Source organism: Amphiura filiformis, chromosome 10 (genome assembly GCF_039555335.1).
Source record: "Amphiura filiformis chromosome 10, Afil_fr2py, whole genome shotgun sequence".
Classification (NCBI taxonomy): Eukaryota; Metazoa; Echinodermata; class Ophiuroidea; order Amphilepidida; family Amphiuridae; genus Amphiura; species Amphiura filiformis.
The window spans coordinates 2,788,142-2,810,197 of NC_092637.1; the positions used below are offsets into that span (position 1 = coordinate 2,788,142).

Consider the following 22,056-nt stretch of genomic DNA (forward strand, 5'->3'; position numbering starts at 1 on the left):
TGTTTCCGTATCCGTATTCATTTTCGTAAGTCATATTTTTTATTCTGTTAGGCTGGGTAGTCAAGCTTTGGCTCAATATTATGAATACTTAGATTTATCTTTGTGACTGCGATTGTATGAAAGCATGCACAATTACAGGCTTTTGCCTCTTTCCCAAAAAAAAAGCCATATGTTCTGCCCTATACGTACTGGGTAGTTTTTTTTTTGCTCAAGATTATGAATACAATTTAGATTTTTCTTTGTGACTGCGATTGTATGAAAGCATGCACAATTTCAGGCTTTTGCCTCTTTTCCAAAAAATTAAAAAAAATACCATAAGTTCTGCCTCTAAACGTATTTTTGATCCATGTCCACATTTGTCGTTATTGATATCACATAAACTTACCATTCAACGCACGGCGGGGCGTTTTCAGGTCTGGGTTCTGCAACAAAATGAATTGGCGGCAAAATATCAGGTACAAACATGGCTACACCTAAGCATATCAAAAAGTAACTAACCCCCCTTAAATAATAACCATTATTCAAAAACGATTGATTGTATTACAAATCTGTAAAATGCGTTGGAAGCAGAATTTATTTCTGCACATTTTGACACCTCATTTGTAGCAATTGACTAAATATTGACGTCACAGCGTATATTTAAATCAACGTAGCCCACGATCTGAAAGTTGCAGTAAATTGTATTGATTTTGTATTCAGTGTAATGGAAGGAAATCTGTGTAATGATATCAGAGTGTTTTGTATTGTAAAAACTGTATGTAAGTGCAACTTTCAAATCTGGACCTCGGTGTTTTACTGTTTTCTGGGCTATCGTATCAAGTGAGGTGTCAAAATGCGCAGAAATAAATTCTGCTTCCAACGCATTTTTCAGATTTGCAATACAATAGCCCCTTTTTGAATAATAATAATTGTTTAAGGGGGGGGGGTAGTTTCCACACCATAAGCATGTTTGTCCTTGCGTAACACAGTTAACAATCTTCATTGGTGTCAAGACTCTCATCTTTACAAGTTTAAACGACAATTATTTTATGTTCTCGTTGTTTTATCTTTTTTAAACACATATATCCGTCCTAAATACTCTAAATGCTACCGTTTAGCTAAGCGACACGTTTAAATATATAAAACATCAACTTGTATATAATCTAAACACAAGCAAAACGCCACTGTTTCGGTTGTGTTTAGAATAGATTATATACGGGTTAATGTTTGATATATCCCTATTCCAGAAAAATACAGCACTAATATTTTTGAATTAAAAGATATTGTCATGTTTTGCCAAATGAAACACAGGTAAATCCCAATCCTTTATTTAGTTCTAACTGGCAATGAAAGTACCATTTTAATAGTTGGTCCATTTTTGGAAATAAGGGCCAAAAACATGTGTTTTTAGGGTGGTTTTCGTATGCTGTGACAATCAAGCCCAAATACTTGTACAAAGACTAATTTGAAATTATGCATTCAAACTTTTGGAAAACACATTTTCTAATATTTTCCATAGCAAATTATCAAATAATTATATCATAAAATATCAAATTTTGAGGTGACTCTTGGCCTACTACGATCAAGATTTTGAATGATCAGACTTGTGCCAAGACTTAGAATTTTGTGACTATACAATAATTGTCAGAAAACATGCAGTTGCATGTTTGTGGCCCATTTCCCCTTAAATTGTCCAAGTATTAAAACTTAACATTCAGTTTATTGTCAGTTAGAACTAACTAAAGGATTGGGATTGATCTATGTTTCATTTGGCAAAAACAAGATAATTTTTTTTTTAAATTCCAAAACATTAATGCTTTATTTTTCTGGAATAGGGAGTAAACATATTTAATGTAAACACAAGGCCTAAAAAATATTGGCGTAACCCGACCTGCACTAATAGGCCCCACTCTAGACTTTTTGTTTTGTTTTGTTTTTTGCAAAAGGAAATAGGTTTCTAAATATGAAACCTTATTCTGAAAAGGTACATGTAGATAATAATAACAATTTGGTTAAACGCCTAAATGTGTTCAAAAAGTATTAAAGCTAGGGATTCACAGTGTATTAGTACTGATATGACAGGCTTGCCAAGCATAAAATAGAGGAGAATAATACATTTTCTTACCGCAAACATCACACAAAGCTGGGCAATGTCCACGAAGAAATGCATGATCCGGACAGTTCCAAGCATATTCGGGGTAACAATACTTATAGCCTTCTTCATCTTTGCATTCCTCTGCAAAAAAAGTGATTTTTATTAATAATATTGACAAACATTCTAAAGTTATTTAATTATAGAAACTCTGATCGTGGTGACAATTTTTATTTAATGCTCTCAGTTCAAGTTTACTAGTAAGCCTACCCCATTACGTGTATTGCAAGAATTATTGCAGCGGACATAACAGTCCTAGTAAGATCGGAACAAAATACGCTTATCTCCAATGCTTCTGCCAACACTCAGTGGCGTAGCCAAGGGGGGTGGGGGCGATGGTGACCGCCCAGACATTTTAAGACTTTCTTGTGCTTCTGACCAAATTTATTATATTTTATTATTATTATATTTTGCCATTTTAACCTAAAAAGTGCTAATTTATTCACTTTCTGTACCATATTTCACCAGGTTAGCTTCAATATGGCAAAACATTTTATGGCAAAAATATTTGTCTTGCCCCCCTTTGCCAACCCCCCTCTGAAAAAGTGCTGGCTACGCCACTGCCAACACTGTCGATCTTATAGTAGGCCCCAACCATATTTTGGCCTCTTGTGTGCACATGCCTTCCTCACGGTGAGTTTGGGGCCTCCAAATTCGGCCCTGCCTTTTAGAATCTCCTTCATCAGCGTTATTGCATTTTCTCTTTTGCTTATGTCCCTGAACCCCTGGGGCCCATGGACTTCGTCCACCCTGTCCCCCCGCTTGTTACGCCCCTGGATTAATCCTACTTACCATCACAATATGCCCCACGGTATCCTTTCTGACAAGAACATGTGCAGTCGTTGTCATTCTTAGTGCCACAATTATTACACTTAATTGGACAATCTGAAAAAATCAGTAAGAACAGCATTGATTTATGGAAGATAAACTGTAGAAGAAAACGTGTTTGACTGGTTGTGTGAAGCTCTTTTAACCTAAAGTATTTGAATACATCAAATTAAGCTATAACATTTAGGACTGAGAAATAAAGGTTAATCTATGTGGTAAATATGAGAAAGTCAACACATACATAAATGACAGCCAGTGAAAAAATTTCACTGACTATCCAGGATTTGAACCTGGGACCTTCGGATCACCGGACCGATGCTCTACCAACTGAGCTAATAAGTCAGATGGAGAAGAGCAGTGATGTTATTATCTATAGGCCTTCAGTTAAATACCTGCCCTCTATCATCTTCTCATCCAAGAAGCTTTAAGAAAGAGGTTTGGAAATCATTCCGAAATCATATTCGAGACATTTAGGACAGACTTTCTAACATTTAGGACTGTTTAACTCACTAAAAAGTTTTAAAAAGTTTAAAATCCTGTACAAATTTGACACACATTATTGAATGAATGAATGAATGAATGAATGAATGAATGAATGAATGAATGAATGAATGAATGAATGAATGAATGAATGAATGATTAATTTACATAACAGATGAGATTATAAGATTGCGGGATTACCAAACGGATGTCTGTAAAAGACGCATCGAAATGCATCGAAACGTATCGAAACTAGTCGAAATGGGTGAAAGAAAAAACATGAATGGATCCGGATCAGATATATCATATCAAATTTAGTCCATGCATGTATTGAAGTTTATTTTATTTATTTATTCATCTTCACAATGTATTTATCGATGGATGCAAACTTTCACGTGTGTATGATGTCAAATTTCTGGGATTTGCACTTGATGACATCCTACTTGGAAGTCACATATTAACAACATGTGATGTGTAAGACTTATTCTATGAATATCGGTGTTTTTTTTACCTAAAACCCGGGCCTAAAACAAGCCTGTATCAGTTGTATTGTACACTAATCTTAACATAATTATGTATCTAATCTTACCATATTTAACTTATGGTATAGTATACTATTATGTGGTTCTGCTAATAATTATAATTTAAACAGAATTGTCAATCAAGAGCAGCTAGAAACTTAGAATTATCACAAATAGTTCGTATCTTTGCCACACCAAACCACTGTTCGAAAAGTAAAATTTACTTAATTAATATATGCCAATTATTTAATAAAGAACTGGGTATATTTATGTATAAATATCATATCACTTTATTACCAAGTTCATTTGACAATTTGTTCACAAACATGAAGTCTATTCACAATTATAATACCAGAAAGAAAGAGAATTCTCGTACTGATATCCATAAAATGACTGATGTTCTAACACTTGGTCCTATAGGCTATGGAATAGTTTGCTAAGTGAAATTAAAGAATTTAAACAGGTAACTGAATTCAAAAATAGCGTAATAAGGTATTTACAATCTAATTAGTTCCTCTCATAATCTCATAATTTCTTGTTTTTGCCGACTCTCTTTACTATTCACCATACTATAATTTCAAACAAACACTGTAAAAAGTAGGTAATTTATTTAAAATAAGAATTAAGTATATTCTTACCGCATGTGATACCGTCTTTCTTACAATCTCCTGAAATGTTCACAAAGTAAAATAAAATGTTATTATTTGCTGGAACACGTTCAATATTACAATGCTACCAATATTATGTTTCCCTCAGTTTGCTCCATTGAAGACTTAGGATGACAATAACAGGCCTTGCCGTTTGAGGCGAGCGATCGCTCTCGCTCGCCACCGCTCACCCAAAGTCGATTTCTAGCGAGCGATTTTCCACTCGCCATAGACACAAAATATCACTCGCTGAGAATCTCATAAAATCAGCAATTGAACCAGCCAATTCAGCATTTAACCGATTATGTGCCCTCTTAAAGCGGAGAAACTCGCATTTCAACATAAGTTCATGAATACCGTTTAAAGACCAAAGCTCTACTAGATTATACTTAAATAATAGGTATTTAGAAAATTCGACCACTCGCCTAGCATCAAGGTAGCGAGTGATTAACCACTCGCCTTTCAAATCTAGACGGCAAGGCCTGCAATAATTGAATGGTTCAATGTGTTTAAACGTCATTGAATATTAATTTTAAAATTATAATTTTTACACGATTGTAGTGCACTTTAACGAATTTTCTAGTGATACTTCTAGTGCCCTCCGTTAATTATCCTTATAGAATAGGAGCCCAGACGATTTATTCAGCTGAGAAGAGAAAAAAGGTTTGATGGCCTGGTTATGTTAGTATAGGCCCAAGATTCAATATTCCATATTGCTGCTGGGTAAAACCTGTACGGGCAGCCTGGGGTCACAAAATAGGGGGGCCAAAAAATACATTTATTCAGCTCAAGAGAGACATGGACAAAACTTGTTGGATATCACTCCCAGGAGGATACTTATCATGACTATAGCAATGACAGCAATTTTGGCCTGTACGGGGGCCCAGACAGTAGCCCCAAAGGGGCCCGCCCATATGGTGTTATTCAGCTGAAGAGAGACATGGATGAATCTTTTTGCATTGGAACTATTACCCATTGGGGTTTACAAAAATACCAATGACAGCAACTTTTTCCTGTACGGGGGCCCAGACAGTAGCCTCAAAGGGCCCGATGCCCCATAACAGGTTATTCAGCTGAAGGTACACATGGATAAATCTTTTGGCATTGGAACTATTACACATTGGGATACACAAAAATACCAATGACAGCAACTTTTTCCTGTACGGGGGTCTAGACAGTAGCCTCAAAGGGTCCGATGCCCTATAACAGGTTATTCAGCTGAAGGAAGAAATTGATGAATCTTTTTGCATTGCAACTATTACCCATTGGGGATTACAAAAATACTAATGACACTACATGACAGCAACTTTTTCCTGTACGGGTGCCCAGACAGTAGCTTCAAAGGGCCCGATGCCCCATAACTGGTTATTCAGCTGAAAAGACACATGGATGAATCTTTTTGAATTTGAACTATACTATTACCCATTGGAGATTACAAAAATACAAAGGACAGCAGCTTTTTCCTGTACGGGGCCACATACAGTCGCCCGAGGGGCCCGATATCCCATAACTTGTTATTCTAGTATAGTCAAAAATCTCAATTCCGTGACCATTCTCTGGCTAGTAAGGTTTGACGATTGATTTGACTTCTATGGACTATTTAGAAAAAAATTAGCCCCCATGTCCCTCGCGAAAATCCCGGCATTTTTCGCTAGAGGCCAAAATACAAAATGGCCGCCGCCACCATTTTGAAAAATTGTGTTTTGAACCAGAGCACCTATAATCATGTAGAAAGACAATTTTTCGGTTATGTCGAGCACAATGATTCTGATTCTGACATTAGTTTGACATTTTGGCATCATTTTCACCCAGAAATCCAAGATGGTGGCCGGCACCATCTTGAAAAATTTAGTATTGAACCAGATGACCTAAAATCGTGTACAAAGACACTTTTTTTTGGATACATCGACCACAAGGAATTCAAATCTGACATTACAACCTCATTTTTACCCAGAAATCCAAGATGGCGGCCGCCGGCGCCATCTTGAAAAAAATAAGTTTTGAACCAGAGTACCTAATATCGTGTACAAAGACACTTTTTCGGGTAAGTCGACCCCAAGAAATGCGAATCTGACATTAATTGGACGTTCATCATCATCAGTCGGCTGCGGAGCAAACGACTACAAGCTTTCTCCAACTATTGCGATCTTGGGCAAGCGAAACAATTTTGTTTGGCTGCAACATCCCTTCAGTATCTCCCAGGAGGTGCTGGACATACTGTAAGTACAGTGTGCGCGGCGTCCCGGTTTCCTCTTCCCATGTGGTGGAATATAAAGGGCATATTCTTTCACAGGCTCGTCGTCTTCAAGACGCAGTATATGGCCGAGAAATTTGAGTTGATGAATCTTGACTCTGTCAACCAGTGGAGTGGTGTTGGTCAGATTCTAGATGGTTTCATTTGGAATCCGATCCACACGCTTGGTGTTTAACATGACTCTTAGCCCCCGTACAGAAAGACAGTAACACAGGTTGTCTCAAACAGCTTGATTTTTGTTTCGATTGGCAGGGATGGGCTTCTCCAAAGGCGTTCCCGTTTCCAAAATGCTGCCCAGGCTAGTGCTTTTCTTCTTTTTAGGTCTCCAGCACTAGAGCACATCTTGGAACCCAAGTACTTAAAGTCTGTGACATGGTTGATGGTACTACCATAGACCTTCAAGTGCTGGTTGGGCGTTACAGTTTGCAGTCATATATTCTGTCTTAGGTGCGCTGATGACAAGGCCTAGATCTGCTGCTGCAGTTGCAGTCCTAGTAAGCTGCAACTGGGCCCGGGCTGTGGTAGATTCCAACAGGGCAATATCATCAGCAAAATCCAGGTCATTCAGCATCCTAGCAGGATACCTGCTTGACCGACGTGGGTAGGTAACAACTCCAGCGTCAATTCCAGAAGTTGATTTCTTCAGAAGGTACTCTAGCAGGATACTGAACAGGAATGGTGCTAACACATCACCCTGAAGCACTTCAGAAAGGCTCTGAGATACTACCATAACGGTACTATTGGAGTCCTTGTAGAGCACCTGGATGGCATTTACCACAACCTTTGGTATTCCATAATGCCGCAGCACTGAAAACATGACGGACCTACTGATGGAGTCGAAGGCTTTTTGCCCAGAAATCCAAGATGGCCCCCATTTGGTAGGGCGTAAATGTAATTTTTGAGTGGGAGCAGAAGCATAAGTGTGTCATTTCCGCCTTACCTGGGGTTTATATCCCTTATCTGGGGATATACGTCTAGCCCTTTTCTATTCACAGATTATCCATTGTATTTCTTTTGTTTAAGGTTCGCTGCCCCAACCATTACCTAGAGTAATGGAGGTGGCTAGCTGCCCAGAGACCATTATCAACACAATAGCTCAAGATAACGGTCTCGGGCTGCGAGCTAAACAAAAGGAATACAATGGACATTCTAGAAACACTATGGAAAGAATCACAACATACATGTATAATCTGAGTTAGTTACTAGTCTCAGGTAGACTTACGAAACAAATGCATTTACAGCTCGATTTAAATGCAAATGTTACGGTACATGGCAAGAGAAAATTATAGAGGGCTACTGCAGTCCGTATAACATTAACAGTAATATTTTATATATCACCACTGGTGCTCAATTAATAAACATATTAAATTTATGCAAATTAAAATTTAATTAGCATAACGAGGTAATACTCATAAATAAAAAGTAACCGTTTCGTTGAATGTATACTCAGTACATGTATATAAACTTGCCATTAGTTTCTAGAAGGAAATCTGTCTTTATTCTTGCCCAACCCAAAAACGCTCAACGGTCCATGCTAATTAGCTACTAGGCAAGAACCCCCGGGATACTACCCGACCAGTGGAGCTTCGCAACTAACTTGCGGTACTCATTACGAGTCAAAAGGCTGGGGGTGCAAAGCCTTACTGTGACCTACCCATAATGGGGAGCACCATTGGACACAGCGTTACTAGGTGTTTCAAATATCTGGTTACTCACATTTTTCTAAGATACAAATTTCATGGTGTTAAAACAGATTGTAGACCAAACGTTGACAACTCTTTGCATTATTCATTAATCATTTGAATATCAATGGTCACAGGGTGAATACACTCCAGCGGATTAATAACCTACCAAACCACTTCAAATACAGATGTAAATTGAGATCAATAACTATTATTGATTTGATAATGCTGGTGTCTGAGGTGTTAGTGTTTTTAATTCAAGAAACTAAAGTTTGGCATTAAACTTATTTTTAAACAATTATATATACATATTTTGATGCAAACACTTTAATTTTGCTCGCCGTATATGTAAGATAAACGGTTCAAAACAGACCATTACCAGAAATAATGGGCGTGTTGTTCATGACTGGCTCATGCTCAATGATAGTTGGTTTGAGGTTTCGACCCCTATCGGGGTCTCAACCTCAAACCAACTCAACATCTCACCAGTCATGAACAACACGCCCATTATTTCTGATAATGGTCTGTTTTCACCCTTTATCTACTACTTAAACTGCCTTATATTGGGTTTACATCATTTATCTAGGGATAAGGCGCCTTAACTGTGGTTTAGACGGCCTTATCCGGGGTTTACGTTCCTTACCTGTGGCTAAGATGCCTTAACCTTAGCATATCGCAGTCTAAACCCAGATAAGGCATCTAAACCCCAGATAATGAGCCGTAACCCCAAATAAGGCACGAAGACCCCAGATAAAGCAGTCTAAACCCCAAATAAGGGTCGTAAACCCCAGATAAGGGTCGTAAACCTCAGATAAGGCATCTAAACCCAAGGTAAGGCGCCTTAACCCCAGATAAGAGACGTAAAATCAGATATGGCAGTCTAAACCCCAGATAAGCGCGTGACCCTAGATAAGGAACCTCAGATAAAGCAGTCCCAACCCCAAATAAGGCGCCTTAACCCTAAATAAGGAACATAAACCTAAGATAAGAGAAGTAAACCCCAAATAAGGCAGTCTAAACCCCAGATAAGGCACTTTAACCCCAGATAAGGAACGTAAACCCCAGATAATGCATCTAAACCCCAGATAAGGCGCCTTAACTTCAGATGAGGGACGTAAACCTAGGATAACACAGTCTAAACCCCAGAGAAGGCATCTAAACCCCATATAAGGGGCTTTAACCCCAGCTAAGAGACGTACGCCCAGATAAATCACCCCCAAATAAGGCGCCTTCCATCAGATAAGGAGCGTAAACCCCAGATAAGGCATCTAAACCCCAGTTAGTGTGCCTTATCCATAGATAAGGGACGTAAACCGCAGATAGAGCAATCTAAACCCCAGATAAGGGACGTTAACCCCAGATAAAGCTGAAATGATATACCTAATGCTTCCATATACATTACTATTTCATAATTAGCCAAAAAAAGGGAGTTAATTCATGATCCTAGGTGCTCCCTCTCAAAAATTACTTTTACGCTCTACCAAATTGGGGCCATCTTGGATTTCTGGGCAAAAAATATGTTATAACGTCCAATTAATGTCAGATTCGGATTTCTTGGGGTCGACTTTCCCGAAAAAGTGTCTTTGTACACGATTTTAGGTACCGCCATCTTGGATTTCTGGGTAAAAATGAGGTCGTAATGTTAAAGTAATGTCAGATTTGAAATCCTTGTGGTCGATTTATAAAAAAAAGTGTCTTTGTACACGATTTTAGGTCCTGTGGTTCAAAACTAAATTTTTCAAGATGGTGCCGGCCACCATCTTGGATTTCTGGGTGAAAATGATGCCGTAATGTGAAACTAATATCAGAATCGGAATCCTTGTGCTCGACATACCCGAAAAAGTGTCTTTCTACATGATTATAGGTGCTCTGGTTCAAAACTTAATTTGCCAAAATGGTGGCGGCGGCCATTTTGTATTTTGGCCTCTAACGAAAAATGCCGGGATTTTCGCGAGGGACATGGGGCTAATTTTTTTTCTAAATAGACCACAGAAGTCGATCGTCAAACCTTACTAGCCAGAGAATGGTCACGGAATTGAGATTTTTGACTACACTATTCAGCTGAATAGACACGTGGCTGGATCTTTTTGAATTGGAACTTTTGCACATGGGGGGTCAACAACATACCAATGACAGCAACCTTTTCCTGTACATGGGCCCAGACAATAGCCTCAAAGGGCCCAATGTCCCATAACTTGTTATTCAGCTGAAGAAAAATAGACACGTGAGTGGATCTTTTTGAACATGGATACATGGACACATGGATGAATCTTTTTGGAATAGAACTATTACCCATAATTAGCATGATTAGGGTTTACACACTTTTTCCTGTACATGGACCCAGACATGTCGCGTAACTGGTTATTCAGCTGAAGAAACACATGGATGAATCTTTTTGTAATGGAAGTATTACCCATTTGGGTTTGTAAAAATACCAATGCCAGCAACTTCTTCCTGTACGGGAGCTCAGAAAGTAGCCTCAAAGGGCCCGATGTCCCATAACTGGTTTATTCAGCTGAAGAAACACATGGGTGAATCTTTTGCAATGGAACTATTACTCATTGGGGTTTGGAAAATACCAATGCCATCAACTAATTTCCTGTACGGGAGCCCAGACAGTAGCCTCAAAGGGCCCGATAGCCCATAAATTCTAACACCCTGTCTGGTATTCCCATCAGAGTTGATATACCAGTGCTGCAGAATGGGCGTCAAGTCTACACTACATCAAAAGTAAGAGCTGAAACATTTTGCCAGACCTTTGCCGCTATAAAATGTTAGCTTCCCCGCACAGAAAAATCTGCTCCTGAAGTTCAGCTTCAGCAACATGCGCAAAGGAAAAGATAAAGCTACTGGTCCTGATGAAATCATTGCAAGCGTCCTGAAGGAATACAGCGCATAACTGGCAAGACCACTCAGTCTGCTGTTTGAGCTTTGCTTCCAAGGGAGTTTTTCCAAGCCAATGGAAGACTGCATTTTCATCCATATTAACAAGAGATGCGAAGTCTAATTCATCTATGTACCTCTGCTCTGCATCATCAGCAAGAGCAAGGAGGCTGTTGTACAGAACCAACTTCAGAATTACCTCCTTGAAACCAACTGATATCAGATAGACAGTTTGGATTTAGGCCATACCACAATATAACTGATATCTTTACCATTCTGACCCAGATATCTGCCCTGGATATCAAAGGAGCATTCAATAATGTCCGTCATAATGGACTTTGATCATGGTAAAAGGAGTATCCGGCAAGCTGCTCATCTGGATTAGTAGCTACCTGACAGATCATTCCATCAAAGTTGTCTGTATCTGGTCATCCTCCATTAGGGGTCAATATTGAACCCACTTTTATTCTCTGTCTTCGTTGATGACCTGGGTGATGAGTGTGAAACCCTATTCTACATCTACGCAGATGATTCCACCTTGTTTTGTGAGGTTACATCTAGAGACAGCCCGGCTAGCTTAAACAGAGACCAGGAGTAAATGAGGATCTGGGCAGATAGGTATGACAGACGAATGGTGACCTTCGAGACATCGAAACGTAAGGCAATGGCAATATCAAGAAAGAGGAATCCAACCAAGATAAATATTCTGTTTGGTACCACCACACTGAGTGACTGGGTGAGAAGGAGGAGCTGGAGATCCTGGGAGTCACAGTCGACAGCAAGCTGACCTGGACAAAGCACAATTCTAACGTCTCATACAGAGCAGGACAGAAGTTGGGCGCTCTGAGGAGAGTTACAAATAAACTTGATGTCAGAGGGGCTTCAGAGGCAGAGCAACTGTTTACAAGGCTAAAGTTTGCAGTGTGATGGAATATGCCTCACTAAGATGAGTGTCAGCACACCCACTTACTAGACTCTATCCAGAGAGGAAGGACCTTCGAATCATAAGCGTGAGCGAAGAGGAAGCAAGTGCAGAGCTGAACATCACATCTCTCCATCAAAAACGTCAAGTGGCTGCAACAACAGTCCTTTATAAAATGCACACCAGCTAAGTCCAGCTTGTTCCCACCAGATCTGAAGGCACAGCTACAAAAGTCATTTGTAGACAGAAGGGATACCCGCTCAAGCCTGTCCATACCTTGCCATGCTCTCACAGTACCAGTTTCTAGAACCATACCTACTGGCAGGACCTTCATCCACACTTCAGTTCACGTTTTGGAATAGCCTACCAGATGGGGTAGTCGGAGACATATCTGACAACGGAGCACCCCAGCAAACACAAAACGTTTTCGACATCATTCGCAAAAGATTATAAAAGGTTGTCAGAAAACGTTTAAATGTCGGGTTATATAAAGGGTACATTAATGGTATAAAACGTTTTCATAACATTAAATAACATTTTTGGTAATTTACTGCACAGCAAACACAAATGTTTTTACAGAAAACATTTAAATGTTGGGTTATATAAAGGGTATAAAAACGTTTTAATAACATTCCAAAAACGTTTTTGAAAACTTGGTAAAAATCATTCTAAACAGAATGTTATTTTGGGGTTGAAAAATATTTTGCAAAAATGTTTTCCCAAAATATTTACAATAACGTTTTTAAAATGTTTTCACGACCTTTATATAACCCGACATTTAAATGTTATTAAAACGTTTTGAAAAACCATTTTAAGAACATTTCTGTTTTTGCTGGGTGCAAATATTTTAACATAATGTTATTTAAGTGTTGACAAAATATATGTCCAAAAATGTTTGCAAAAATAGTTTACAATGACATTTCGAAAACATTTTAAAAATATTGTTGTAGTGTGTTTTTATACAAAACGTTTTAAAACGATTTCATGACCTTTATATAACCCGACATTTTAATGTTATTAAAACGTTTTTACCTGAACCAAAACCCAAAATATAACTTAATTAAAACGTTTTAAAAACGTTTTTGTGTTTGCTGGGACCATCCTTCAAGAGCAGCATAAGGATCTTATTTCACATGTCTGATGCTTTACCCTTCACACTTGTTGTTCCTAAGCTACGGTGAACCACTGATTGGCAAATGTGGTTTTCTTTTATATAGTGCCTTTATAATCGAGTGCCTTGAAATGTGTCACTCTTCATGGGCTATTGTTCACTTTAGTATTTAAAAACCATTAAAAATGTTTTTCAGCCAAAGAGACACACAGATCTTTTTGAATTGGAACTATTGCATATTGGGGTTTACAAATATACCAATGACAGCAACTTTTTCCTATTCGGGGACCCAGACAGTAGCCACATAGGGCCCGATGTCCCATAACTTGTCAATATGCAATAGTTCCAATTCAAAAGATCCATCCATGTGTCTATTTGGCTGAATAACCGGTTTGGGACATCAAACCCTTTGAGGCTACTGTCTGGGCCCCGTACAGGAAAAAGTTGCTATCCTTGGTATTTTTGTAGACCCCAATGTACAATAGTTCCAATTCAACAAGATCCATCCATATGTCTCTTCAGCTGAATAACCAGTTATGGGATATTGGGCCCATTGAGGCTACCGTCTGGACCCCGTACAGGAAAAAGTTGGTGTCATTGGTATTTTTGTATACCCAATGGGTAATAGTTACAATTCAAAAGATTTATCCACGTGTCTCTTCAGCTGAATGGGTAGTTCATTGGTAGATCACCAGCGCGGTCATCTTCGGAGTCTAATTTCACCCTTATTAAGATAAGCACTCCTGGTGTAGTTCTCTCTTGGAAGATAACAAAATTGGAAAAATCAGTTATGGGACATTGGGCCCTTTGAGGCTACTGTCTGGGCCCCCGCACAGGAAAAAATTGCTGTCATTGGTATTTTTGTGTACCCCAATGTGTAATAGTTCCAATGCAAAAATATTTATGCATGTCTTCCTTTAGCTGAATAACCAGTTATAGGGCATCGGACTCTTTCAGGCTACTGTCTGGGCCCCTATACAGCAAAAAGTTGCTGTCATTGTATTTTTGTAAACCCCAATGGGTAATAGTTCCAATGCAAAAAGATTCAACCATGTCTCTCTTTAGCTGAATAAATCAGTTATTGGACATTGGGCCCTTTGAGGCTACTGTCTGGGCCCCCGAACAGAAAAAAAGTTGCTGTCACTGGCATTTTTGTGCACCACAATGTGTAATAGTTACAATGCAAACAGATTCATCCATTTTTTCCTTCAGAGAATAACCTGTTATGGGGCATCGGGCCCTTTGAGGCTACTGTCTGGGCCCCCGTACAGGAAAAAAGTTGCTGTCATTTGTATTTTTGTGTACCCCAAAGTGTAATAGTTCCAATGCAAAAAGATTCGTCCTTGTCTCTCTTTAGCTGAATAACACCATATGGGTGGGCCCCTTTGGGGCTACTGTCTGGCCAAAATTGCTGTCATTGCTATAGGCATGATAAGTATCATCCTGGGAGTGATATCCAACAAGTTCTGTCCATGTCTTTCTTGAGCTGAATAAATGCAATTTTGGCCCCTATTTTGTGACCCCAGGCTGCCCGTACAGGCTGTGACCCGGCACCAATATGGAATATTGAATCTTGGGCCTATACTAACATAACCAGGCCATCAAACCGTTTGTCTCTTCTCAGCTGAATAAATCGTCTGGGCTCCTATTATCATAAGTAATACTTTGTGACAAAAAATAAACATCGGGTTTTTTAATACTGATTCAAACAATATTATAGCATTTTCTGAGAAGGAAGCTTTCAATTTTATTTTAAAATTAATGTTTTTACACCGATGCAATGCCGTAATTAACTAATAACTTGCAATAACTGTACACTTTAGGTACTTTTTTTGTGACAAAATTGATGACTTTTAATAAAATCTCGGTAAAGATATTTAATTCATACAATTGAAATATTAGTCGAACTTATGTATAGCTGAAATGTCTCGTAGCGCGCGAGAATCTACAGGGTGTTCATAACACATTGAGCCGATCGAACTCATTAACGATCGAAATCACTTCACTTGAAATCATCATTTATAATTAATAAACAATTTGATTGCTTATAAAAACGGATTATTTTCTTCTGTTTACCAAATCCCTCAATCTCAGGGTAGCCAGCGAGCTTATAAGTTCTGGAATTAGCCCGATTAGCCAGATGATATCGACAATGAATTCGACCGATTGACAGCTGTTTTTTATTGAAATATACTTACTGCATTTGTTTTCAAAGCACCAACTCGTTTCAGGCTTACACAATGAACAGATTGTTCCCTTATAGTATGGTCTTGCCGAGTATACATTTCCCCTAAATGTTGTTCAATGACAATTAAATCACATAATAATGTGTAAAATTTAAATTTCACTTAAACGTTGATTTGAAACCTACAAAAGAAACGAAATCAAAAGTAGCACTGTGTTCTAATCAATGAAATCACGTCGCTACTTTTGACGTGCTAATCAATGGAAAGCACGGCGCTAGTTCTTTTATCTGTCTTATTCGACAACGCTTTGTGTATAAATCAATATATAGAGCAGGCAATGGAGCAACTTTTGAATTTGTATCTTACTTGGGATTTTGGATCGTTATAGACCCTCCCTCGGGTCCATGGATAATGACTGATACTGCAGACTATATAACATTAACCCTCACTGGACTTTCCCGTTGACTAATAAAACGAGTATGTTTCTATATTGCTGCATGGTTGACTGTATGTGTAATCAGTGGCGTCGATTTGTGGATGAAGAGGAATGGGTTTTTGGCATTGAGAAAACTAATGGGGGGGGGTTACAGGACTTTGGCATTTTTTTCATAGGGCATTATGTAATTATTTATTGTTACATTATCCAGAGATGGAACCGAACCGAGACTGGGGCCAGTCTATATCGTTATCTTCTTTATTGCTTAGACGATTTCAACACACGAAGTCTTCAAATCGAGGTAAAAGATGCAGCTATTGGCTGTTGATTCTAATTATGAATGCCATATTTGTCTTTGTTTAAGATATACAGGGGGGAACATAACTGGTACCTTAATTATTTTACGCACTGTACATATATACTTACCGTGGTGTATAATTACAAGCCGCGAACCATACATTGCGATCTAGAGTTGCACCGTTGCTTGCTTGATAAATTGCAGGGCAAAACGCTATACCACATCCAACATGGGTTGTCGGCGACCACACCATCTTTATAAAGGAATCGGATTACTTTTTATTAAGATTGTAATAGCTCAACATGCTCAATGTATTTCCTTTTTTTTTTCATCTTCTTTTTTTTTAATTATAAAACTATCCGGCTTACTAGGTCACCTGCCCCGTATGAAGTAAAAACAAATGGTTTGTTTTTAATTGAAAATGACAAAATCATGCATGAAATTAAGCAATTAAAATAAAATTTTGTTATTCTTTGCCAAAAATATTAAATAATATTTGGAACAACTTTCAGAAAATGTTTGGTCCATTTTGCGCCGAAATAATGAGCTATCAAATAAACGGGACTTTCTATCTTTGCCGATCAGCATTAGACCACTATGGGAATGTTACCGACATTAATTTATAATTGCCCTATTATTAGGGCGAGGTGATAATTCAATTTTTTTCTGAGGACCCCTTAAAATATGGAGATGGTCACCCTGAAAGAGAAAACACCTCTTTTAAAAAAATTTGGGGGGTCTAACCCCCCTGTACATACCCTCTGAAGATTTGAAGTGCAAGGTTGCCGAATTCGGCAGGCTTTTTACAGTATTCTATACAGAAAATCACAGTTTAATGATATAATGGGCACAATAAAATTGTACTGTTTAAGTTTGATAATTTACAAGTAGAGATCAGAAACAGCTCTATGGGGTACAATTAGTCATGTGAGTGACCATACAGTTACATGGGGGGTGCGAATATGTCCCTTACATCCTAAAAGTTTACTTTATAACATGAAAGTATTATCAAGCTGATATTTTGTGCAATGTACACCTATGATATCATATCATGACATGATGTAGGCCCGGATGTAGGGCTTATCAATGTACCGTTACATAAAGAGTACCGAAGTGATGACGTCATAGAAAACTTTTTTGCATTTCAGCGTTTTGAATACCATGTATCGGTGGAGCATGATGAAAAACATCCACAGTCCAAATTTGGTGGGAATCGGACCATGAGGGCCCGAGATATGGCCACATGAATACCTAATTAGCCCCATTGAAATCAGTGTAAATTGGCCTTGTTCCAAACGTTATGTCAGGCTGCGCTCATTCAATTGGAATTCCTACTGTAATATCATTTATATAACTCATACAAAGTTTTTTGTCATTTGGCCAACTACTGTTGATTATTTTGCTATTTTAGCGCCCAGCTGCAAAAGACTATTGAACTCCGCGTCAGTGCAATATTTATTTTTCCATTGCACAGAGATGGAGCTCTTTACCGTATCAACGCTGACAGACCCGCGAAGTTTTCCTCCTCGAGTCGCCAATTATAGGTGCGGGTGTTGCTTGAAAAATAAATTATGCACTTACTTTTAATTTATTTTGTTTTCCTGGTGAATTATAAAATTAAGTGGAAGCAAGGGAACTTATGAGTTATATGAAACAAATATTTAATGTTTTTATTCGTTCAATGAAAAGAATATTTCCATTCGGTGAAATATGAACTGTTCCATTCAATGTGTGACTTCTAACAAAAGGCGCTGGTTCCCGTAGTATTCCTCACTCAAACCAATATAATAAGCCATATTATAACATTTGCTGTTGAGGACGCCCTCACTGATTTTTTTACAGGATTATATTGTACTTTATTAAACCAATATACCCTGCAAAAATCAAGACTCTAGGTGCTGTAGTTTTGTCAAAATCCGAGATTTTGAATAAAGCGCCTGAACCGGCGTCTTATTATTACGATGGAATTATTAGTCGAACGCATACACGATGTTCATAACACACAGTACGTAGACGGCGTGCGGGACGGTGATCTACACAACAAAGGGTCGTACCATAACATGAGCGAAGGAGTGGTACGTACGTATTGGCGACATACGCGCTGATAGTAAATTCCAATTTTCTTTGCTTTGCCGTAGTTGTTCGGCTCAAAAATAAAAGGGGATATATATGACAGTAAAAACATTGTATGGCAAAGAAATGCTAATCTATTTTGTATGATAATGTTATAATATGGCTTTAATAGAGTTGTCAAAAAATGCAATCGTAAGATGGGCATGATCATGCGTACAGTAGGGTTCAATGCCCCAGTCAAAATTACTAGAACTCTTTATAGTTCCCTGATCAGGAGTGATCTTGAGTATGGTAGCTGTCTTTGGAGCGGTACATCCAAACACAACATTAACATGTTGGAAGGTGTCCAAAGACGAGCTACCAAATTCATTTTACATTATCCTGATCAGGATTATAAGGAGAGGCTTACCAATTTGGCTTACTTCCCCTTACTCTCAGGAGAGACAAAAGTGATCTCTTGTTTTTTACAGATGTAGGGAGGGTCACTATGATATTAATATCAATAATTATGTTAAATTCAGTCAAGGGAATAGGCAGGACCATCCCACCACTAGATTATCTTCCGATCCATTTAAACTTAAAATTCAACGTTGCAAAACCGAAGCGCACATAGACTACCCCGTAGTCCACTTGCCCACTTGCATATACTCTGGGTATTGTATTTGAGCTTAAAACTCTGATTTAATTAATGTGTGCACAATTGATAGATTTTCACATCTGATCTTTTCAGTCACCCTACAACCTCTGTTTGTTAGCTCCCCAAGTGGACTACTGACATTGGATTGCGGTTTTCATGCTTAACACGGCTGTCTATGAGCTTCTATGGATGAGATTGTCGGCAATCTGGCCTACTAAAATTGGTCATGATGTAATGAATCTTTAAATGGACCTGGCTTGTGATTGGTCGCCCAGATCTCGTTATGGTTTAAATCCTCCGGGTACCTATCATTACCCAGGCGGCGGATGACATGATCGAGCCGGCAACTCGTGAAATCACCCGGCCGTATGGCATTTTCCATATACTCGGTTAGTTTTGTGGGGTTCATTATCGAACCCCAACGGTTTTAGCTTGTATTTATATTATTTATCAACATAGGCCTATTTGTTTGTGATATTTCAAGCGTTTTAAAATTTCAAAATAATCCCATTCAATTACACGGTTGACGATGAAAATTTACTGAATTTAGGGAATGCACGTCATACACCACCTGTCATTACCATTAATAACTACATGGTACACAAGTCTGCCGCCATTGTGTTGTGTAATTGCATGAACGCGTCACTAAGTGCAAGCGCGTATTGTATTTGCTTGCGGTTAAATTTGATTGATAAACAAGTGTGATTGACAGTGTGAGTATCAGGACTTTGCCCGCTCAAAATCCCGTTTAAAATCCATAGTCTATTTTTAACCTGGAATTTCGCGATTTATAAACTGGCAGATTTTAAAATCAGAATTGTTCAGTGAAGTGCCAATACAATTATGATATTATGATATGTTGCATTTAATAATATAAGCCTACGTACACTTTACTTATACTGTCACTAATATAATTATATAAACTTTTTCATAATAATTTTATACTAGTATATATTTTGATGTAATAAATATCAGTATAATTTCGAGTTCAACTGAATGCTTTAATCATGATTAACATTAATAACATGCTTTTATTTATCAAAAATAAACTATGGCATAGTCTAAAGCGCACATGACTTTTTATTTTAATCGCATTGTGCAGCTTTGGAATAGGCTGCCCTTGTCTACAAGGACAGCCGGTTCCTTTTCTTCCTTCAAATCCGGGGGTGGTTGAATTTTTGAATTCTCATTTTTCTCAAAATCTTTGTTCTATGAATACATGCTCTTGGAGCTCTTATTGCAGATGCTCGAATTGCAGGCTTATTTAATTTGGGATGGGGATGTGATGGGTTTTTTGGGGTTTTTTTCCCCATAAATTATTTTCAAAAATAGAAAGGTGGGATGTTCGCTGGCATTTACTTTATTCTATTTACTTTGTCTTGATTAGTATGTGCAATATTTATATATCATATATTTGTCTTTGTAATTGTATATGAGCCAGTGATGAAGCATAATAAATAAATAAATAAAATAAATAAAATAAATAATTCATTCGGCCATTACTGGGTCCCCGGCAAAACTAAACTGGTGTTGTGACTGACCAATTGGGTGGATTAATTTTAATGTTATGTTGTACTGTGTTGTAAACTTTCATCATTCTTTTGTCTACGTGTAACACGGGTGATGGAATGCAGTTTAATATTTCCGCCAAGGATGCATCATTTCACATTTCTGGTGAGATATAGTCAGCGGGGACCCAGTTATGGCTGAACTGATTTTTGTCAGTCATTGATCATACTGATAAATTTCGCAAAATGGGTGAGGGGAGATACATGAGACTGACAAACAGAACAAGTGAGAGTGAGAGGGAATAAGGGAGAAAGAGTGGAGAGGTTGAGACGAAAAGAGAAGAACACGAGAAAAGAGAGAAGGGACCGGGGAGGGAGAGGGGGACTGATTTGGAATGGGGAGGAGGAAGAAGCGAGGAAGAAGCGAAATAGGGAGATGTACATTGATACGAGGGAAGGGCGACACTGCGACCCTGCACAGGCTCGTAGCCAGGATCTATTGGGATGCGACAAGCGCGCTCATAAGTGGACCTTGTGCCAGGGGACCTTGTGTAATGTAAGGGCTAATTTTCAACGTTTTTACAGAAAAAAGTAAAGGATTGGCATTTTGTCACATTAATGTGAACCAATTTAACAACATCAAAGGCCTATGAACGAGAGGGGCGCTAGACCACTAAAATACCGGTGTTCCATAATCGTGTCTTATCCAGCCTTTTTTAACACAGAGGTCTACCTCTATTGAAATAACGGTTTCGCCTCGTTATTCCGAAGGGTCGTTATTCCGAAGGTTCATTACTCCGAATTAACGATGAGGTTCGTTATTCCGAAGGGCCGTTATTCCGAAGGGTCATTACTCCGAATTTACAACAAGGTTCGGTATTCCGAAGGGTCGTTATTCGAAGGGTCGTTATTCGAAGGGTCATTACTCGAATTTAAAACAGGGCTCGTTATTCCGAATTTACTAGGTTCGTTATTCCGAATTTAAAATAAGGCTTGTTATTCCGAATTTAAAACTAGGTTCGTTATTCCGAAGGGTCATTACTCGAATTAAAAAGTAGGCTCATTATTCCGAATTAAAAACAGGGCTCGTTATTCCGAATTTACAACTAGGCTCGTTATTCCAAAGGGTCATTACTCCGAATTAAAAAGTAGGCTCGTTATTCCGAATTTAAAACAAGGCTCGTTATTCCGAAGGGTCGTTTCTCCGAATTTAAAACAAGGTTCGTTATTCCGAAGAATCATTACTCCGAATTTAAAAGAAGGCTCGTTATTCCGAATTTAACACATCCAAACACAACATTAACATGTTGGAAGGTGTCCAAAGACGAGCTACCAAATTCATTTTACATTATCCTGATCAGGATTATAAGGAGAGGCTTACCAATTTGGCTTACTTCCCTTACTCTCAGGAGAGACACAAAAGTGATCTCTTGTTTTTTACAGATGTAGGGAGGGTCAC

At 38.4% G+C, this 22,056-nt stretch overlaps 1 protein-coding gene and 1 non-coding gene across 2 annotated transcripts in view; both read right to left on the bottom strand.

Moving 5' to 3' along the window:
* Positions 1–2,915: 2,915 nt before the first annotated feature.
* The window catches only part of LOC140163215 (GLIPR1-like protein 1), a 41,977-nt gene continuing 22,836 nt past the window's right edge, over positions 2,916–22,056 (bottom strand). Inside the window, exons 5-8 of the mRNA XM_072186612.1 lie at positions 16,508–16,632; positions 15,658–15,749; positions 4,599–4,628; positions 2,916–3,016 (exon numbers count right to left, since the gene is read on the bottom strand). Coding sequence (XP_072042713.1) covers positions 2,916–3,016; positions 4,599–4,628; positions 15,658–15,749; positions 16,508–16,632 — 348 coding nt within the window. The remainder of the gene's footprint in view (positions 3,017–4,598; positions 4,629–15,657; positions 15,750–16,507; positions 16,633–22,056) is intronic.
* Positions 3,229–3,302, bottom strand: Trnat-ggu (transfer RNA threonine (anticodon GGU)). The gene has a single exon. It is a non-coding gene; the product is annotated as a tRNA-Thr (tRNA).